At 36.1% G+C, this 21,914-nt stretch overlaps 1 protein-coding gene across 2 annotated transcripts in view; it reads left to right on the forward strand.

The window, feature by feature from the left end:
* GUCY1A1 (guanylate cyclase 1 soluble subunit alpha 1) overlaps nt 1-20,044 on the forward strand; it is a 35,488-nt gene extending 15,444 nt beyond the window's left edge. For both annotated transcript variants that reach the window (XM_064417461.1, XM_064417462.1), the window contains exons 2-9: nt 7,042-7,438; nt 10,003-10,064; nt 11,654-11,712; nt 12,510-13,219; nt 14,682-15,167; nt 15,682-15,825; nt 17,648-17,802; nt 18,991-20,044. In XM_064417461.1, the coding sequence (XP_064273531.1) occupies nt 7,190-7,438; nt 10,003-10,064; nt 11,654-11,712; nt 12,510-13,219; nt 14,682-15,167; nt 15,682-15,825; nt 17,648-17,802; nt 18,991-19,192 (2,067 nt within the window). In that variant the 5' untranslated portion in view covers nt 7,042-7,189 and the 3' untranslated portion in view covers nt 19,193-20,044. The remainder of the gene's footprint in view (nt 1-7,041; nt 7,439-10,002; nt 10,065-11,653; nt 11,713-12,509; nt 13,220-14,681; nt 15,168-15,681; nt 15,826-17,647; nt 17,803-18,990) is intronic.
* The last annotated feature ends 1,870 nt before the right edge of the window (nt 20,045-21,914 follow it).

The raw sequence follows: 21,914 nt of genomic DNA on the forward strand, positions 1-21,914 counted from the left end.
TTAGAATAGCCCTAAACAGAGGGGGAGAACACTGGAACTGGGCTTGCAGAGCACACAATGGCAGTTTTAGTGCTTTGAAAAAAAAATGGTAAAAGACTACTCTTAAAGGGTTCTGAGGTAAAGACAGATTGGAACAAGGATTGACTGGAGAGAAAGGAGGGTGGAAATTTTGGCTGAACAAGCAGGAAAGTTAATGTCTGGCAAAGCATATTAATTTTGGGAGCTGGAGTGGAATTTGAGATTGCTGATTCTAGTAATTTCTTGGGCACCAGTAAATTGTTGTGGAGTTCACTGTTCCATATCATGTCTGATCCTGATCTGTAGAGAGGATAATAACCTTTTCATCAGTTACTGCCTTTGCTCAGGTAGCAGAAATATGTACTGTGAAAAGCCTAGAATCTTTCAGGAAAGAAAAGTACTACTTTGTAAATTAAGTAAAGCCCGTGTCTGTACAAAGTGGTAATGTACTGGAATTGTCTTCCCAGGGAGGTGGTAGAGTCACCATCTCTGGATGTGTTTAAAAAAAGACTGGACATGGCACTTGGTGCTACAGTCTAGTTGAGGTGTTAGGGCATAGGTTGGACTCGATGATCTTAGAGGTCTCTTCCAGCCTCAATATTCTGTGATTCTGTAATGATTTAGGATTGAATGGTCACATGTATTATGGGGTTTCTAGACGTCAACTCCTTGGCTTTGCAATATCCAAACAAATTAATGCTTTGAAGGTGTGTGTACCCAGGACATATTTAAACTAACAGTGGAGCAAACAATGAAAGGTTAACTTATTTGTACAGGATTTAATAAGACTAATAAATACTTGCTTTGACTTCTTAAAATATGAGCTTATATATTGATGTGGACTCGAGGTGTTTTCTTAGTATTTTAGAAACAAGATCATTGGAAATGGACCAATCTCCAGGATTTTGTTGCTACCCTCAGCAACTTGAAGTAGAAAAAATAATATGCCGATATTTTACTTAATATTACTACGACACAATTATAAGATTTAGTCATTTTAGCTGTGTCAGCTGATAGACACAGCAGCTGAAACAGAAATGAACTGCTACTGATAGGGAGGGTGCTGGCTCCTAACCTGTCCCACTAGAAGCTGGTTGTGTTTTGCTCATGCATTAAAAGAACAGTTCCTGCCTTGCTCTCTTCAGAGGCACTGATTGGCAAGGGGAAAAAGGCAATGATTTCGGAACCCCACAGAGATTAGAGCTGAGTGGAATAGCAAACCCCTTTCTTATATAAAGGCAGAAGTTAACAGCTCCTTCTGTAGAGGCAAAGGCTTGCACACCACTCCTGCAAGTGCTGCAATCACTCTCGTACTAGAGAAAGTTAGATTCAATCAGTGATATATTTTCACTCCTGCAAAACAGACTATTTTTTTTTAAAATTATTGCTCAACATGTAGCAGTTCACCTAACAAAGTGATAGGTATGATTTAGAATTAAAAAATGACATATCGTCATACCATATTCTGTCTTACTGTGAGTGAAGGACTCTGCTTATCATAAGATAAAAGTATTTAATGTTGCTTTTAATTTTTGTGCCATATCCATAAATTAAGATTATAAACTACCTTTAGCTACTATTGACAAGTAGTATTGCTTAATTTTTATAAATGGCCATGTTAATATTAGGGATTTTACTGTATGATTGATTCATTGATCTGTATTGAATGACAATGTCAAGAAATGTTGTAATAAAGGAAATATTCAGAAGCAGATAGTAGAAATAAACATGGAGGAATGCTTTTTTGACTATGAGACATGTATAGATGTAAACTTAGAAAGAAATGTTTGTACAGAGCATTTTGAGCACTGTTAAGTTATTCTGCAGCTATGACTATACTAAAGTTGTCTTCATTTTTCTGAGTGGCACAGTGCCATGTTTTACTCAGTCAGACACTAAATAAATTGATTGCTTGTAGTTTGATCTCATGGCAGATTATTTAATTTTAATTTTCAATTTGTTTCCCAAGGTAACTACAACATCAATTACTATGGCAGAGATGGAGAATTCACATTAGACACTGCTACTCCCCTGGGATGAGCTCTCTCAAACCATGTTTGGAGAGGAATCAAAAACATAAACTATTTTCATAGGGGTTTTATGTTATTTTGGTTGTGGTTTTTTGGTTTTTTTGTTTGTTTGTTTGTTTGTTTTGTTTTGTTTTTTGTTATGGTCAGAAAATGTCTAAAGACATGGTGAACAGTGGGAGGGCTGGTGTTCATCATTCCTGAAACACATCTGCAGATGTTTGACTTAACCTGTGATGTGTGGTATCATCTTTCTCATACCATTTTGAGGTCCATCATATTGCTGAAATTCCTTCTGTTATCTCTACACTGGGGATTCATTATCTTTCTCCTGTCAGACCTTTAACATCACTTATTATCACATGAGTGAGACAGATTTTCCTGTAATACAATAAACTTTTTTTCCTGAACATTACTTAAATTAAGTGCAAGATGCACTTAGGATACCAGATGCAAACTTGATGTTTTAATTAAAGAAGACACAGAGGGTTTTTTTCAGTATTTGAATCCTTTAAAGTATCATGGAATCAGGTTTTCCACTTTGTTTATTTAAATATGTTATTTAGGGGGTTTTGTCATTGCAGAGGTCAGGAAGAGTTTTGAACTGTCCACTGCTTGAAAATTGTTATGCCTGTTAAATTGATAATGGCTCTGAACTGGGATCTCTGTTATCAAAGAGCCATACACTTTGTTTCTGGGAAAACAAGAACTTCAGGATGCTTAGAAAATGGTTCTTAAGAAAACTCTCTTTAGGAACTGTGTCTTCATTATTTGGATTTTAAAGATCTGATATTGGTTTTGTACAACAGTATTATTGCTAGAAACATCATGGATGTTGTTCCAAATCGATTATGATATGTAAATAGCAACTGGCAGGAGACAAAGTAGTGTTCAGATCAAGGGCAAAGACTCCAGGATTCCAGTCCCCATCAGGGCAGGATGAGGCTGAATGTAGGTGTCCTGCAGCACACAGGGTGGCATCACAAAAAGAAGCTGCAGATACAGTAGCTGCATGTCCAGCAGCTTTGTCAACTCAGGGATCTTCACATTAGGGCCCATTTTGCCCCTGAAAAAGTCTTGTCCCATCACCATCTTCTGGGACCTCTTTTTCCCACTTGGCAGCTTCTGGAGACTTTTCAGGTGTAAAACAATGGCATCACTTCCTTTTCTGAACTGATTCTACCTGCCTGGATATTTTTCCAATGACAATAAATGTGATTTAGTTAAAATACAATATACTAGCATGGAAGTGAACCCCAAATACTTCCAGATAATTGTTTTCTAAAAATGGAGAAATAATCAGCAGGAAAAAAAATCCAAAGAGACTGAAAACTCATTGGTAATTGATGAAGGTCATTCACTTTCTTTGTTCTTAGGTCAGTGCAAATGCAGTGCATATTTTTTGCTGTCTAATTTAGCCATTAATTCACGTTTACATTCTTCACTGAGAAACTTTTTCTTAAGTCTGTTTAAATAGCAGTATATGAATTTGCAGCATGCATTCCTTGGGAGATGTTTAAAATGTTTAATTCTACATTATTTACAAAAATATATTTAAGAGCCTTTTTTCCCTTTCAAACTGCTGATATACTTGACTTAAAAATGTTAGTAGTTATTTTATTAATTCAAAATTTATCTTGAAATTTAAGGCACAAATCCAGCAAAGCATGTGAATATAAATGTAAGAGCCATCAAAGCCATAATTTTTTTTTTAGGTTTGAAAATTGTGCATGTATATATGTGTGTTTAACTTCAGTACACACATCAGTCCAACTGCAGAAAATATGGTTCTTTTCTGCTTTTCTTTTTTAGTGTAGTAATAGTGGTTATGTAATGGGTTCTGAATAAAAATGTCTATCTATGTATCTATGACAATGCTTACAGTATAAAGTATTATGTATATTTACGTATTTGGAGTATAGTTCTTGCTTTAAATTTTTCACTGCCTTATTTGTTATCCAGTGTTATTCAGCAATAAAAAAAATGAAGTATTGCTGATGTCCATGCAGCAGAAACAAATGAGTTTCTGTGTAAAAACTGAAATCAGAAATATAAAATGCTATATAAACATTCTTCAGCCTCTTGTTCTTAGCATTGTGTTTATTGATTCTTAAAATAAGTCATTAATTTTGATAGATGTCCCCTAGAGCCTGGCCTGACAGCATCAGTATTACAGCATGCTTTTCTGCCAAATATTTTTCTCAGCAGCAGGTCCAAAGTAGCTCCTGCCTATTTCTCCTTTTATCCGTGCCATTTCTGCTGTGTCTGCAGCATTCCTCCGCTGTGCCATTCATTCCAGCTGTTTCAAAAGCAGCAGCTGATAACCTGTATCAGGGAATTAGTTATTTTTAACCCTGATACAGTTGCAGTGTGACCCCAAATGCCCTTAGGGTGTCTCAGGGGCAGAAACAAATGATGTAGTGCACAGGCTTATTAAAGCTGTAGTGCCTTTGAGAGAAGTAGTTGTTGTATCTCCAGAGAGAAAAATGTAATACTTAGCTGCTTCCAGAGTCGCCAAAAGCTCTTGAGGATTATTTTTAAAGAGTATTATATGAGGATGAGAGGATCTGATTCAATGAGATACAGTCAATAGAAAATGAAAGAAAGAGCCTTTTTCAGACTAACTGAAATAAATCGTCTTTACTATACCGTGTCCCTAAGTGCCACATCTACACATCTTTTAAATATCTCCAAGGATGATGATTCCACTGATTCCCTGTGCAGCCTGTTCCAATTTTTGAGCACCCTTTCTTTGAAGAAATGTTTCTTAATATCTAGTCTAAACCTCCCTTGTTAAAACTGGAGGCTGGTTCTTCTCATTTTGACACTTGCTACCTGACAACTTGCTACAGCCTCCTTTGAGAAGCAGTAAGGTTTTGGCTGAGCATCCTTTTCTTCAGGATAAACACTCTCAGTTTCCCCAGGCACTCCTCATAAAACTTGTACCCCAGATCCTTCCCCAGCTCCATTGCCCTTCTCTGGACATGCTCCAGCACCTCACTGTCCTTCTTCTACTGAGGGGCCCGGAACTGGACACAGGGTTCAAGGTGTGATGTCGCCAGTGCCGAGTACAGAGGGACAGTCACTGCCCTGCTCCTGCTGGCCACACTATTGCTGATCCAGGTCAGGATGCCATTGACCTTCTTGGCCACCTGGGCATGTGCTGGCTCATGTTCAGCTGCTGCTGACCAGCACCCCCAGCACCTGATCCTTTTCTGCCAGGCAATTTTCCAGACACTCTCCCTCAGCCTGAAGCACTGCATGGGGCTGTTGTGACCCCAGGGCAGGAACAATCACTTTGCTTGTTGAACCTCATATGATTTGCCTCAGTACATAGATCCATCCTGTCCAGATCCCTCTGCAGCAGATCAACATTCCCACTCATCGTTGTGCTGCCTGCATTCTGACTGAGGGTTCACTCAATCCCCTTGTCCAAGTCATTGATAAAAATATTAGCCAGGTCTGGCCCCAGTACTGAGCCCTTGGGAGCCCCACTAGTGACTTGCTGCCAACTAGATGTAACTCCATTCACCAATAATCTCTGGGCTTGGTTATCCAGCCAGTTCTTTGGCATAGGGTATGTTTGTGAAAGCCATGAGCAGCCTGTTTCTCCAGAATGTTGTGGGAAATAGTATCAAAGGCTTTAATTGAGTGTGGGCAGACTTTATCTTTTTCCTTCATTCACTAAGCAGATCACCTTGTCATAGAAGGAGACCAGACTTGTTGGGCAGTGCCTAAACCCATGCTGGCTGTACCTGATCCCCTGGTTGTCCTGCATGTGTGATGGTATTCAGGATGATCTGCTCCATGACCTTCCCTGGCTGACTGAGCCTGACTGAAGTCAGGCTGTCAGGTGGTATCCTCCCTCTGACTTCTTGTGGCTGGATGTTATCTTAAGTGACCTCCTGTCAGCTGGGACTGCCCAATTAGCCAAGACTGCTGGTAAATAATGGAAGATGATTTGTGGAGCTCTTCTGCCAGTTGCCTTTAGACCCTTGGGTGAATCCCATCCGGCCCCATGGTCTGTGTATTGTAAATTGTGTAGCTGATCACTGACCATTTTCTCCTGGTATATAGGAGCATCATTCTTCTCTCTCTCTCACCCAGCATAGGGTCTTGGTGTCCTGAGAGCAACTGTTCTCACTATTAAAGACTGAGGCAAAGAAGGCACTGAGTACCTCAGCCTTTTCCTCATCCTTTGCCACTATGTTTCCTCCTGCATCCAGTAAAGGATGGAGAGTCTCCTTAGCCCTCCTTGTGTTGCTGACATATTTGTAAAAACATTTTTGTGTTTTACAGCAATAGTCAGGTTAAGTTCCAGCTGGGCTTTGGCCCTGTAACAAATGGAACCATTATTAAAATTAAAAGTTTAATGTGTTGTTTGGAAAATACCACCTTCAAAAGCATAAAAATCCCTTAGTGTTTCCAAGCAACTGCAGTTGTGTGGTCAAATTCCCAAGATGTGAGTTGTCACCAGTTGTTTTTACAAGAGACTCTAACCTTTGGTCTTGGATGGTTTACTGTTTAAGAAGTACACACACTAAGTTAAGTCATATGTTTCTCTGTTACATATATTGGACATAAGTAAATTTAGATTTAAGTATTCTTAACTAATCTGTTTCATTGTGCCATATGAGATAGTTTTTAATAGCTACTTATAAAGAATCAAAAAGATTTCCTCATTGGAATTCCACTCTTTCAGAAAACTTATCCATCAATGTGAACAAATATGTTTTGGGTAAGACAAGTCCTCTGCCTTAATCACTTGAGTCCCGGCTCATATAAAACTTAACCATGCATGCAGCTTGAGTTACCTGAAGCACTGAAGTCAGTAGATATTACATGCTTAAAATGGGGGCGAGAATAAATGCTTTCGTGAGCTAAGTCCTCAAAAAGCCATTATTATAATGTACTTAAGATAAAACCAACACATCATGGGAATTTAAAAGAGAAAAATAAATGTTTGTAATTAGTTTTTTTCTTTCTTGTTTTGTAGGGGCAGAAATTTTTTCTGTGGTGATTTATAGCTACCAATAACCTTCCACAGCGGTTGCCTTATCACCTTATTATTCTGGCATCTTCTGCTCTTGTTAGTAAACATAGAGCTAAGTACTCCTAATCTCAAGAGAGAGACTCCGTACAGTATGTTCTGTACAAAACTGAAAGACTTGAAGATCACAGGAGAATGTCCTTTCTCCTTACTGACTCAAGGTCATATTACTGAGGAACATGACAAGGACTGCACAGAAAACAGCTCTAGAGCAGCTTTGCCCATCTGCAAAGAAGTCCATGAAAAAGATGGTCAAGGAAACCTTCCACAAAGGAAAACGAGCAGAAGTAGAGTGTACCTGCACACACTAACTGAAAGCATCTGCAAACTAATCTTTCCTGAGGTAAGTAGATACTAAGTAAAACTTTAATAGCATTTAACTATAAATGTTAAAAAAGCATTCTATGCCTGCCTTTAGATATAAACCCTTACAAAATTGCTTTGACTTAAAAGTTTGTGATCTTATGCAGTTCTCCCTAGTTTAAATCCACTTCCATTCCTTCTGGACATAATTTTGCCACAATCTGTGTTGTACACACCATTCCTTCCACTGTATTTCCTTTACTATTGCCTTGTATTTGCAACCCTCCACTGATCTTTTTAATTGCTCTTTTTAAATCCATCTTTTTTTGTACCATTTTAACATAGATATACAGTAATAGAAATTCTGCCTTGTTACCTAATTATGTAAATTATGTGGCCATCTCATCAGTTCACCTAACTGAATCCAAACTGCTAAGTGCATTAATCATTATCACAAAAAAATTAAAATAGATGTTTCCATCTGCTGTGATACTAACCTCCTGTCATACTATTTTTAAAACCATTACTGTTTGTATTTGCCACAATGATATTCTTATGTCTCTGCTCAACTTAACTGAAAACCGGCCCAGTCTTGCTTGAGTGGAGACGAATACCATGGTTTATCTCTGTAAAAGGAACACGAAAAATGCAGCTCTCTAATATCCAGCTCTTGGCCTTGTCACAAATTCAGTGGGAGGCTTGAAAGAACTGACTGACATATCGAGACTACAAATAGCAAATGGACAATTTTGTACACTCATTTAATTGCAATTCCATTACTTGGACATTCAGTGTACCTTAGTTAAAGTGCTGGAGTTTTGTTAAATCTATTTGCAGATCTGATTATGCCGATCTTTTTACCTCTGCTGCATTTATACAGATGGAATGCATCCCTTGAAAATGATCTCTAAATTTATAAAGGAAAAGACTTGCAACCCAAAAATGAACTGGCAAAGCACCCTTTCCAGGATGTCAGGATTGCTGTATTGCTTTTCTAGTATACAGTTGTTTGTGGGATTTTTAATAACTGGTATTTTTTTCCCCCTTTAAAGAGTGCTATAAATGTATGCAGTTGCCTATTACATAATTATGATAGGCTAGTTCATCATCTGGGACAAAGCATAGTAAAGAGAAGATATTATGACCATGTACCCTAGGAACCACTGAAATTCAAGGTTATCATTGTTACTATTTACAATTATTCAAGTCATATGCATCAGAACTTTGTTCAGGTCTGTTCTCATGCTGATTTGGGGTCAAGCCCTAAGCATTTTCCTAATCCTATTTTTCCATAAAAGGGCTTTGCCTGTTTAGAAACATATTTTTCATTGCTTAGAAAATTTCCTTACTTAAATGTCATTGAGTAACATCATCTTCCTTCCAACTGGAAGCTCCAAAACAGGGCTGCATCATGACCCCTATGGAACCATGAACTTCTCATGGAGACAGCAAGCTATGCTTGGAAGTCCAGGACAAAGTGCATCCAGACCACTTTTTGATTAAATTTGGGATATAATGTAGTGCATGTTGTTGTTTAATTTGTTTCTTTCTTTACAGAAATATGGAGAACATTGCTCATGTATAAGTAATGGATTGAATGGCAATCCACTTACTGTATCCATTTCTACACAGATGTAATTTATGTTGTGTTCATATACATGATATATGGTATATATGTATCTAATTCACTTTAGATTTTTTTCTTGGAAAACATTTCCAGAATATGCCTTTCTTTGATGTAATATTTTCTTTGGTTGTACAGACTATCCTTCTGGAAATACAAAAAGTAAAAGATGCAGTAAAAGCTGCCTCATTCCCTGCTTTCTTCAGGGAATGAGGAACAAAGAAATGCCAGGCCACAGGAAGCCTCACAGCTGAATTCTGTCATGGCAGTGTAGTACTATTCTATGACCCTGTCTGTGTGGGAAGTTTGGGCTTTGAATATCAGAGACTACATACATATGACAGCTTTACTGGCCCTCACAATTTGAAATACACATATTTGGAAAATGTTCCATCTGTTCCAATTAGGAACTACAGAAGGGATATGTAATCATGGATTGAAGTATTTTAAGGCAAATATTCGTTATGCTCTAAAGTTTCTTTTATTAGAGAATCCTTTCTTGAATCCTTTCTTAAATCCTTTCTTAAAATCTAGTCTACAATTACTAGATTTTCATCTGGCATATGCAGTGAAATTATTTCCTTTAAAATAATTTTGTATTCATGGTACTTTGTGGTTTTTTGGGGGGTGGGATTTGTAATGATAGAGAGCTGTGTTAGTTATGCTTATTTCTTAGCAGCACTGTCTTTATTGCCATCTGAAAACTTGGAGCTGAAGAACATCACTGTTTTTAAAATACACTACCACTGGTGCACATGGACTAGAGTATTAATTTCAATGGTACTGGAGCTGAAGAGATGAACATAAAGTAAACCCCATAACCACAGAAGTGACATGCTATTTCTAACAACAACATTGTCTTGAAAAAAAGTTGTTAATCCCTAGGATGGCAAAGAAATTCTGTGTATAGAAATGTTACCTCATGATTAAATTTTCATCAATGAGATAGATACATATGACATACTTATTTTTTTCCCCAGTTTGAAAGGCTAAATCTTGCACTGCAGAGAACACTTGCAAAACACAGAATAAAAGAAACCAGGTATGTAAGTGTTTGTAACTAATAGGTTTGTAACTAACTTCACTGCAATAATGTTTTTCATACAGAAATGGGGTGGTGACCAAGAATCAAGACTTCTGGAATTTATATTCAATTATCTTGTCAAATTGGTGTGTAACATTTCATGTAATGTAAGCTAGTAATGATTTAGTTTATTTGAAAATATTCACAAATATTTACATCACTCACAAAGCTGACTTAATGGGTGAATTGTATGGAGAATCAAAGCAAGCAAGGACTGTGGAGGAGCTTAGAGACTGCTTGGCATAGATGAAACAATAGATATGGTTGTGTATGGATCTAGCCCAGTGTTTCTAAGATCTCGGGGAAAGAGTCTGAAATACAATCAGTGGTATACAAAAGAATTTGGTTTCTGATACAGTGAATGCTCATACACTACAGATACTGGCTTGGATGTTTTCCTGAGCTCATTTGGCTTCTGGTTTCTGTTTCTGAGGAACTCATCTCAATTTTCAGCACTTCTTAGTACTAAGCCAATATTAATCATTGAGCCTTGTAGGGAGTTAGAATTTCTTCGCATCTCATGATACACTGAGGATTCAGTTTATTGAATGCATCTGAAAAAATAATCCCATCAGTTTAAATCTGCTTTCTGAAGAAAAATAATCAAATTGGAAGCTACACTGTTGCTCACCATGATAAGAATAGATAATTGCTGTGTATCTTTTAAATTATACTTGACATTTTCAAAGCACTTTACATGCATTGACTGAACCAAAGATAGCGGGTCAGATGTGCTTTGCAATTGCTGACTGGCTTATTGCTATGAATGTTTTCCCATTCTTTAATTATGTGTTGCTTCCCTGGAGTATCAGTTGAAAAGAAAAAATTACTGTGATATTCTGAAGGAGGCAATAATGCCAATGTAAAACAAATCTAAATGTCTGTGTTGCTTTTGCCTATAAATATACCTATGATATTCCAAGTGAAGTAATTCAGAAGGCATGTATCAGGATTTTATTGCTTATATGAAGATTAATCTAAACTATATGTCTTTCTCATAACTTGGAGTCAAACATTCAGTTTGACATTTATTGTCCTCAGAGAACTCAGAGGGCTGCAGTTTTGTGTCAAATATCTACATTACTACCAATGAACAAGTAATTTTGTAGTTAATAGTTGTTTTTTGTTTTTCCTCTCAAAGCAGAAATACGTTCTGACCTCTTTTGAATTAAATGTACTGTAATTCCAAAAAATGCTTGAATGTAAATTCCAATTATATTTTACAATATGTTAGGAAATGTAGTTTTGGCTTCAAGAAAAAAACACAAACCAAACAAAAACCCACGACTGTTACAATGATAGGCAATAGCATTTGACTGAAATCCATAATTTGAGCTCAGACCACCAAAACTTTTAATCTACCAGAAATGCATGGGATAATCTAAGATCCTACCAAGATCCTCTTTAGAATTAATTAAGATCTTCCTATTTGATCAGCAGAACTGGGTCTATACACTTTAAAGACAAGGTAACTTCTGTACTTTCTGTCTTTGCCACATTTATCTTGATAATTTAGGGGTTTTATTATATTTTTATGATCTTTGCAGAAAAACTGGTGATAGAGAAGATTTTGAAAAAATAATCAGTGATCATGCTAATGCAGCAGGTAATTTAAGCTTGTTTAATAATATATATAAATAAATAAAGTATCTATTCTATATGTATATATAATAACATTTTTTTATAAATTAGTCTTGTTACTAATATGTTACTTCATATTCTGAGGACTATGTGTCAGAAGAGAACTCTGTAATTTGTAATATGTAATTCTGGCAACATCTGTAATAGTAAACTAACATTTCCTGAAGCAAAAATATGGTCTTCTGTACACTTAAACTGTTAAACTGGTCCAGGCACACAGTTGGTCTCTGAGAGACAATACTTTTTCAAAGGATTCCCAGTAACAGTTGGAGAAATGGAACATTTCCAACAGTCAGTTTGCATGCAGCTATCTGGGTAAAACGAATTTACTAGCAATGATGTGAGCCATTCAGTGCCAACTGGCCTCAGTGCTCCAGAATATTCCCAGGGTCATATAATGTACTGGATCACACATAGTACTTATATCTGCAGATCCCATTGTATTTGTATGTTAGTTTTTAAACTTCTTATTTTACTCCTTTAGATCGAACTAAGGGAGTTGAGTTAAATCTTGTGCCAAAACTTGCATCCATTTTGTCTACTTCTCTACAAAGAACGCTGAATCTTGGATCTTTCTAAACCACAGCCAATTGTCCCCCCATTTCCAAGCTTTGTTTCCAGGACTCCCAAATGAGAATCCCTTCAGGTGTCAATGCTGTATCAGGGCAGGATATTGATTGTTTGTTTTAGAAAAAAATGTGGAGGTTAGCCTGTGATTCAGGATGATGGGTGCAGTTCTGACTAAAATGTGGTTCTGTGCAGGTGTTCCCGTGGAGTCTCTACGGGAATCTCTTGGTGAAGAGCTATTCAAAATATGCTATGAAGAGGATGAACACATATTAGGGGTTATTGGAGGCACCCTTAAGGACTTCTTGAATAGTTTCACTACTCTGCTGAAGCAGAGTAGCCACAGCCAAGAAGCAGGAAAAAAGGACAGACTTGAAGATGCCTCCATATTATGCCTGGAGAAAGATCAGGACTTCTTAAATGTTTATTATTTCTTTCCTAAGAAAATCACAAGTCTTATTCTACCTGGTATCATTAAAGCAGCAGCTCATATTTTGTATGAAACTGAGGTGGAAGTGATGCTCATGCCTCCTTGTTTCCATAATGACTGCACTGAGTTTGCTAATCAGCCTTATTTGCTGTATTCTATACAAGTCAAAAGTGCAAAACCTTCCTTATCTCCATGTAAACCACAGTCTTCACTTGTGATTCCTGCCTCTGTGTTCTGTAAGACTTTCCCATTTCATTTTATGTTTGACAAGGATATGTCAGTTCTTCAAATTGGAAATGGGATAAGAAGACTTTTGACCAGGAGAGAATTTCAAGCTAAGCCAAATTTTGAAGAGTATTTCGAAATTCTTACCCCCAAAGTAAGCTGCACTTTTAGTGCAATAATGACCATGCTAAATATGCAGTTTACTGTACGAGTTAGAAGATGGGATAATACTGATATGAAGCCATCCATGGTAAGAGAATTTTTATCACCATTACTTCTACAAAGAATTTGTTTTCGTCAGATGGACTTAAAATAGCCACAAAACATGGTGCATCTTGCATTTTCTACATCTGATACAACTGTATAATAATGATTTAATTAGGGTAGTCAAATGTAATTCAGATTCTGAAGCCAATGTTCAGTCAAAACTGCTTTAGGACTTACACAGAAGTAAAATCTGATTGCAAATTTGATTTATTTCAATAATTTGAAATACTGACATAAAGCCAGTGATATGCCGTGCTGCTGAGAGTAAGGGCATCTTCAGCACAAAGACAGTGGTAGGAAAAGCTTTAACAAAGTGGCTCTGAGTTATCTGGGAATAGCTCTAGGTTTGGGGAAAATAAACAGGTGTGTGCTCATTCAGCCTTTGGTGTTTTGGTATCTTTGATACTCTGATGTTTTCATCAGATACAATCACCAGAGGTTCCACTTAACAATCACCAGAGGTTCCACTTAGTTTCATCTGATGGGATTACAACTATCTTTGCTGAAATGACCTGGGACAGCAAAAAACATTGAGGATGCAATGGCTGTTTTTATTCATTCCTGGTCCCAGTTTATATACATTCCAGTTTATATTCACCTGAGGCACTCCAGGATGAATCACCATCTCAGACTCAACAGACCAAAACTTCAATGAAGAACAGTTAAGAAGTTTTACCCAGTTACTAATGTAGCTACTATTAAAAGCTGTAGCTACTTCATCTCAGATCTGTTTCTGCACTACAATGGTTACAAGGGTAGTAGAGTCAGATTTGATTTTGCATTTACTTGCATAGGCAAATTTCTATTAGTAAGGAACAGATTTTATTTAAAAAGTGGTCTTTCAGAGCCATGTTAAGCTAAGCTCTGCAGCATCTTTCACATTACACAACTGACTACAAAAGGGATGTAAAAACACTTCACAGAAAATATTTTTCTTTTATAGACTATAAAAATTGGATATTCCTGCCATTTCTGCCTTTAATTTTAAATTTCAGTGATAAAATCACTGAAACTGATAAAATTAATCCCATGATAAAACTGAAGCACATTTTCTCACTTTATCTTATGGAGAAAGTGGTGCATGAACTAGTTATTAATAGAAATTCAGAGGCTACTGTAGTAACACATTTTATCAACTGCTGATAATACACAAAATTATTCTTTTTGCTTTTCTTTTCTTCCTAAGATAAACTGATACTCAGACATAATTAGGTGTTTATCCTTAAGTTGGAGTCCTCTTGTACCAGAATAAAAATGAACTTTCTTGATGGCTCTGTGTTTCAGCACCCCATGTTTTCTCTAAGCAACTAAATGAAATTGTAAGGGCTATGGACCAGTCTTGGTTTTCTTACATTTTAGCAAAATGTATTTTCTCTAAAATTTCTTGCTTCTAGGCTATTGCCATGCATGTTTTGCATGAATTCTTGTTTCTTAAACTGTTTCAGGTAATGGATCTTAAAGGCCAAATGATCTATATTTTTGAATCCAGTGCCATTCTCTTCTTGGGATCTCCCTGTGTGGACAGACTAGAAGATTTTACAGGACGTGGATTGTACCTCTCTGATATTCCCATTCACAATGCTTTAAGAGATGTTGTTCTGATAGGAGAGCAGGCCAGAGCCCAGGATGGACTGAAGAAGAGGTTAGGAAAGCTAAAAGCAACCCTTGAGCAGGCCCATCAAGCACTTGAAGAAGAGAAGAAGAAGACTGTAGATCTTCTGTTTTCAATTTTTCCTGGAGAGGTTGCTCAGCAGCTGTGGCAGGGACAAGTTGTGCAAGCCAAGAAATTTAATAATGTCACAATGCTTTTTTCTGACATTGTTGGATTCACTGCCATCTGTTCCCAATGCTCACCTATGCAGGTTATCACCATGCTTAATGAGCTTTATACTCGCTTTGATTACCAATGTGGAGAACTAGATGTCTACAAGGTACACAATTCATTGCTTTTCTTTGGGATTCTGGGGCAGAAAAGGAAATTAAGACTAAGTGGGACAGAAGATAATAGAGGACCAATTTTTTTTTTTGCCAGAAACCTTTTTTTAAATGAAAGACAAAATAAATCACAAAACAAACAAACAAAAAAGTGAACACAAACAGCTGTTCATTCAGCCAAGAAAGAAACCCATCAAAACTTAACAGTTAATTTAAAAAATTAATTTCAATGACACTGCTGTGACTCTGGAGTAAACAGGTGTTTAATGTAGCTGGGGATGCCTGACTGTAAATGAAAAAGGAAAACTATTTTAGAATTATGCCCAGCAATAAATAAAAGTTGTGCAATTTTTCCTTTTGTATGATACTGCAGGATTTATCTGGTACTTAATTTTTCAGGAAAACTAAAACTTAGTCAAGAATTGAATGTAGCTACAATTCTCACTGAAGTTAGGCAGTTTTTTGTATTTGTCAAAGTCTAAGAGTAAGGAACAAATATGCTTGTTTTAGGTTGAGACTATTGGAGATGCCTACTGTGTTGCTGGAGGCTTACACAAAGAAAGCGAAACACATGCTGTTCAAATAGCACTGATGGCCCTGAAGATGATGGAACTGTCAGATGAGGTGGTGTCTCCCCATGGAGAGCCTATCAAGGTCAAATATTTTATTGTATTTTATTTGGTCAAACTGAGCTTTTTTGTTTGTTTAGTTGCTTTCTGGGATTTTGTCTCAAGGAAATTTCACATCATTGCATTAACATAGAGAATTTGGGGAATCAAGTGACTGTGGCTGGAGAAGCTGACCTATTTAGATCTGATGGTGAGAGTTTCGTGGAGTGGAAAAGATGAAATAGAGATCTGAAAATCAACCCAAAAGACAAATGCAGTGAAGTCCATAGATGCAATCTGACGTGCGGCAGTTTTTGTCTCAGTAGCAATAAAACTGTCAGTGGCATGGAATATTCTCTTTTCTAAGGAAATGACTAATCCTCTTTCCAAATTAGACTTCCAAGTCCTTTGACGCAGGAGCTATGAATATGAATGCCCAAAGACGTTCTGATTGTAGTAATCCACATCTTTAGAGGATTTCATTGCTGTTCTTGTTTCACAGTCAGATACTGAACCACCATAAGACAATGGTGTTAATGCTGTCAAAGCAACTGTTACATTCAGTGGTAATTATATTTATGGCTTTCTTTCAGTGAGAACTTACACATGTACTGAAATTTTCGTATAGGATAATCTCTTACTGAGAAAGAAAAAGAAATGCTTGTGTGCATGAAAAATAATGTAGACCTTCAGTGTAGTTCAAATGGACTGGAATGATATCCCATTATTTTTAATAGAGGTGTCTCAGTTCATTATGTCTTTCATTTGCTAATTTTTAACATTTATCTGTTAATTTGTTCCTCCAGAAAGCTTAATGGTTTTGGGTTTTTTAATTTTAGATTGAGGAATACTTGTATTCCAAGAAAAAGAAAATGGCTATTAAGAGGATTATATGCTCCACATTTATCACACAGAACAACAGTATTGTATTATAAATAAATGTTGTTTTTAGTATTTTGCAGTATCAAATTAAGTTACACTTAAAAAATCTGGAAACATCCTGGCAATATTATAACAGGTGTATAATTTACATGCAAATACTACTACTACTACTGCATTTTTAAAACTATTTTAAAATAAGGATAAAATGTAATATTGTGTAAGTACCTAACAGAAGCTTCTTACAAGGAAACTGTTTTTAATGAAAGCATGCATATATTTTAATTAAATGCTTCATGAAAACATTGGCTATTGTGGAAAGCAATAAATTTGTCACACAATCTACTGTCATTTTACATATCAATTGCCAAGAAAAAAAGGTGTGACTGCAAATGGCATACTTTGAATCAGACTTGCATTTTGATTAACATGTTTCTGGATTTTGGTTTTGTTGCAAGTTTTTATGCTTTCACACTCAAAGTTAGAAACTGCAGCTTCTTCATAATGGTATGATACTCTCTTGATATGTAAAGAGTAGTATGCAGAGTAGACATACAAGCTTTCTGACACCATGCCATTATTTAGTCAAAATGCTGTTCTGAAGAAAACACCTCTACATATGTATAATGCTCATGAGAAAAAGAACACAGCTCAAAAAAACACCCCACCAAAAAGAACCATGGAAAGCAGCAGCAGCTAAGTAAGAGTTGAAAATCTGAGTATAAGCTATGTTTACAGTAGTTCAAAGTCATATTTTGATATGATGGGATTATTGACTAAAAATGCAGCACAAGATAAACATCCGCTAGTTCCCTCTCCATGAGTAGAAATGACCAGAATACAGCTATTTCAAGGAGACTCTGCTAACCCTGTTTATTTTAGTAGCTCATTCTTTCTTTCTTTTTTTTTAAAATATAGAATAATTTATAAAATTGACTTCACCAATTCTATTTTACCTAATAGTGCTGTTTTCTTTCTTTTGTTTAAAGATGCGTATTGGCCTTCATTCTGGATCCGTCTTTGCTGGAGTTGTTGGGGTTAAAATGCCTCGTTATTGCCTTTTTGGAAATAATGTGACCCTTGCCAATAAGTTTGAATCTTGCAGTATACCTAGAAAAATAAATGTCAGCCCAACAACTTACAGGTACAGTGCAGTCTGTAAAATGTCCACCTGTGGTAGTTACTGAAGTAGTCTTTTATCTTCCTGTTTTTTGGGTTTTTTTTTTTTTGGCTGGGTAAAATAAGGAAAATTATAAATTATTATTACTTTTTAAGGGAGTTCTGCTACCCTCACTGTAGCCTGGACTGTAGTCTGTTGTTCCTACTCAGTTTGTACCCACTGCCACATATCTGATAATGCCTTGTGGCAAGGTTCTGCATCCAGCATCAGACAGAGCATTTGGCACAGGATGTTTCCTGACATCCCCTGCAGCATGTGTTATGTGACATAGATGGTGCCAAGCTTTAGATGATCTTGGGTAGGTGATTTAGAAAAAGTAACACAGGTATTAGAGCACAGAGAAAGTAACCCTTTTGATCATGCACTCTTAAAACACAGAGAGAGCATTGCATCACCAGTGCTTATGTATGTCAACATAAGCAGTGCTGGCCAACAGTGATTGTTTTTCCATTACACTCATACGGAAAATCATTTTGAATCACACCCCTAGAAAATAGGCAATTTGATTAATAGGTAAACTATAGTTGTGGAGTTGTTTTTGTGGTTTTTTTCTGAGTGTATGAGGTGTTAACCTCCTTTTTCTTTGGTGTTTTTTTTTTAAATTTTGATTCATTCACCAATTCTAAACACACATTGATAATGTTTTGCCATATTGCACAACTCCTGTGTATTGCAGTAATTGTTTGAAAGCTTTGGCAAGAGTTATCAACATTTATCCCTACAGATTAGTAGTCTCAGTTTCAACCTGTGAAAAAGCAGATAATATTAGAATTGATAAGAGGGTCTGAATAGTTTAATTAATAATGTTCACAGTATTCCCTTCTTTGAAATACTAATTATGATGCATTTGATGTGTGGATGGATGTGAGCTACCTTTCAGCATTAAATACTTTTTGAAAATATTTACAACAAACATAGCACCTACATGCAAAACATTGACAAGATAAAAAAAAAGAAGAGATACTGTTATTGCATTGATGCACAAGTTAATAGGTTGTCAAGGTTACCATGTAAACATTATTTTTTATATTTCCAGTAAATAACTATAAAAATTAAGTTGGATTCTCCCTGCCACACATGAAGAATTATTGAATATCTGCAGTTCTTAGTGACTGATTGATTTTTAATTGATATGTTTAATTTTTGTTTTAGGTTGTTAAAGGAATACCCAGGTTTTGTGTTCACACCACGCTCAAGAGAGGAGCTCCCACCAAATTTTCCAAGTGATATCCCTGGAATTTGCTATTTTCTGGATGCTTATATTCAAGGAACAAACTCACAGACTTGGTTTCAAAAGAGAGATTTGGGAGATGGCAATGCCAATTTTTTCGGTGAGGAAACAGGAATAGACTAAGTTGTACATTCACAAATGTACAGAATAAATTTATAAATATTTGGATTTTTTTTTGGTATAAATTGAAAATTTTTAAAACTGTATGAAACATGAAAGCACTTTAGATTGTTAACACCTGAAAGCCAGTATTAAAATTTCAGGAAGTATGTCACTGACTACTTTTTATTTCTCCTTTGCATAAGGAACATAATCGCTAAAGTAATGTTGCAACGTCACTGTTGGAAATGCTACTATAAACTGTATTTTCCCTGTGGTAATTTGTAAGTGCTACAGTTCTCTCTATACTGAGAATTCTAGATGTATTGTATATGCAGTTTGTCAGGAAATGTAACGTGCAAGTGATGCAGCCACATGCAGTGTTGTGAGCTGGTGCTTATCAATGACTATGAAAATGTATTTTCTTAGAGATTCCATAAGAAAATGCCCATTAAAATATTGTCATTGCCATCACATACTCCTTCCAGTGCATCATTTGGGCCCCATCCTAGAAGGCTGCTGACCATCTTCTCACACTGACTGGTCAAAGTATGAGGGTGCTCAGCATTTTCTGGATCAGGCTGCTAATTGTAGCTAATACACATGCATAGCAGAGTTGCTGCTTACTGTTTCATGAACTTTATTTTGTGTATAAAATGAATATAGATTAAAACACTGTATAATCACATACTAACATCTCTGTAATCATCAAACTATTTTAGTTCTTAGGGTTTTTAAAGTACTTAAAATTAATAATATCCACTTGTTATTATGTATTACAGCAATAAATGTTTTCTTTTTGTTGTCATTTAAATTTGAAATGTTTTAACGGAAGTGTAATAAAATATGCTTTGGAATGTTTGCTTAGAAATGGAATTCCAGTCAGACTGTATGGAATGGAAGCACAGCAGCTTAAAGCTCTGATCCTTATTTGAGGATGCAATGTGGGTGTGAGGTGCTACGGAAATGCCCATCACATGCTCGCTCTGTAGTTGCCAGGGGAATTTTCAGGTGAAAAAGAGATGCTTTTAAACATCTGAACACATTTACAAAGATTAATACTACTACAGTACAAACTTTTCTGTTGTGGCTGATGAAATATGAGTGGACAATTCTAAAGGCTTTGCCTGTGGAACTGGCAGAATAGAGTCAGTTAGGAGTTCTGAGTTTAGGATTCCGCCACTCTAACTAGCAGATCCATCTGCCCAGAAATTCCTCTGTTGATCCCAACAGCAGGCTGGAGAACTGCACTGCCTATACACATACTACCACTACTCCCATTTGTATCAGGTATTATTATTCTGACCTCTTCAGCTCCTGCGGTTTGGCATATCAAACCATAAATGTCTCTTCAAATCATTCACCACTAAACCAGATTTTGGTCTCTTAATATTTACAGGGAGCAATTACATTAGATGAAGGTGCTATTTTGTTAATTTTCTGATCTTGACTGCTACATTATGAAGCTCAATAAACCATTTTATCCTACTAATTTGGTAGAAACTCATGCATGTAGCATCAGAATCTTGAGAAAAGACCTTAGAAGAGACTAGAATTAAGAATGTTTTAAAGCCATATTTCAATTCAGATTTCCTGTAAGGAGCATTTCAACAAAACTTGAACCATTGAATCCTTCTTCAGGTCTACTACATCCATCCAAGATGCTTAGAAATAGTTCTGTGGCACAAAAATGGAACCAGAAAATCTATGTATTATAAATAAACACATCTGTCTTGTACAGATCAGATACATATATATACACATACATATATATACAGGCACATATATTTGTAACACTTTAGACTGCAGTGTTTCAAGGAAACAAGAATTATACAAATCTTGGAGACTGATCTTTCCAATATTATATTAGTCAGACAATTCTATTCTATTGAGAGAAATACCCAGAGGTTACTAGCAGTCCTACGTGGGTACCCCATGATATAGAAAATGGGGGAGTGTTTGACTCCTGACAGTTCAGTAGGCTTATGTTATTAAACCAGAAATTACTGAAGTCAGTATGAATCTAACCATCCCTGTTAAGAAATAAATAGACTTTTAAATAAAAAGGATTTATTTCTCAGATCTACTAAATGGGAAGTACATTTAGGAGGGAATTTCTGTTTGTCCCTAGAAGACAACTGTTGCTGACTGGATGAGGACCATGCTCAAAGCCAAATTCCATATAAATCTGCCATTAGATAGGATGTTCATCATGGCAGTTCTTGATAACCTTCCTTAGGTAACAGACTTCTGGGAAGAATTCTGATGAGGTGCTTTAGTGTACACAGAAAGCAACGTGCTTGAGTCTAAGGGAAGTAAATAGGATTCAGGCACATATTTAAGACAAAGATTCATGAAAGTGCTTTAAAATGTACTCTTCTTCAGGTCTGTTCTGCCATAAATCCTTTATAAATCCGTTTAGCTTTAAACATAATTTAAGAATTTAGGTCTCACTGAAAATGTTCCTCTGATTAAATTCTTTTGCTGAATAAATATGTATTTCATAAGGGACAAGTATTTTAATTGATCTTTTCACTTAGATCTAAAATATTCTTTTCACCTTTTAACTAATAATTTCATTTAAATTGAAAAAAAAGGAATCAGAAAGCTAATAAGCAAATTGTTGAGATAAATGGAAGGCAATTTAACTGATGCAATACTGGGACATTTTGGAAGAAAATAATAGAGTTGTTTTTAAGTTGATCTCTTCTGTAGTATAGTGTATGATATTCAGAGACTATGCAAT

The sequence above is a fragment of the Passer domesticus genome, chromosome 4, assembly GCF_036417665.1.
Source record: "Passer domesticus isolate bPasDom1 chromosome 4, bPasDom1.hap1, whole genome shotgun sequence".
In the NCBI taxonomy this organism is placed as follows: domain Eukaryota; kingdom Metazoa; phylum Chordata; class Aves; order Passeriformes; family Passeridae; genus Passer; species Passer domesticus.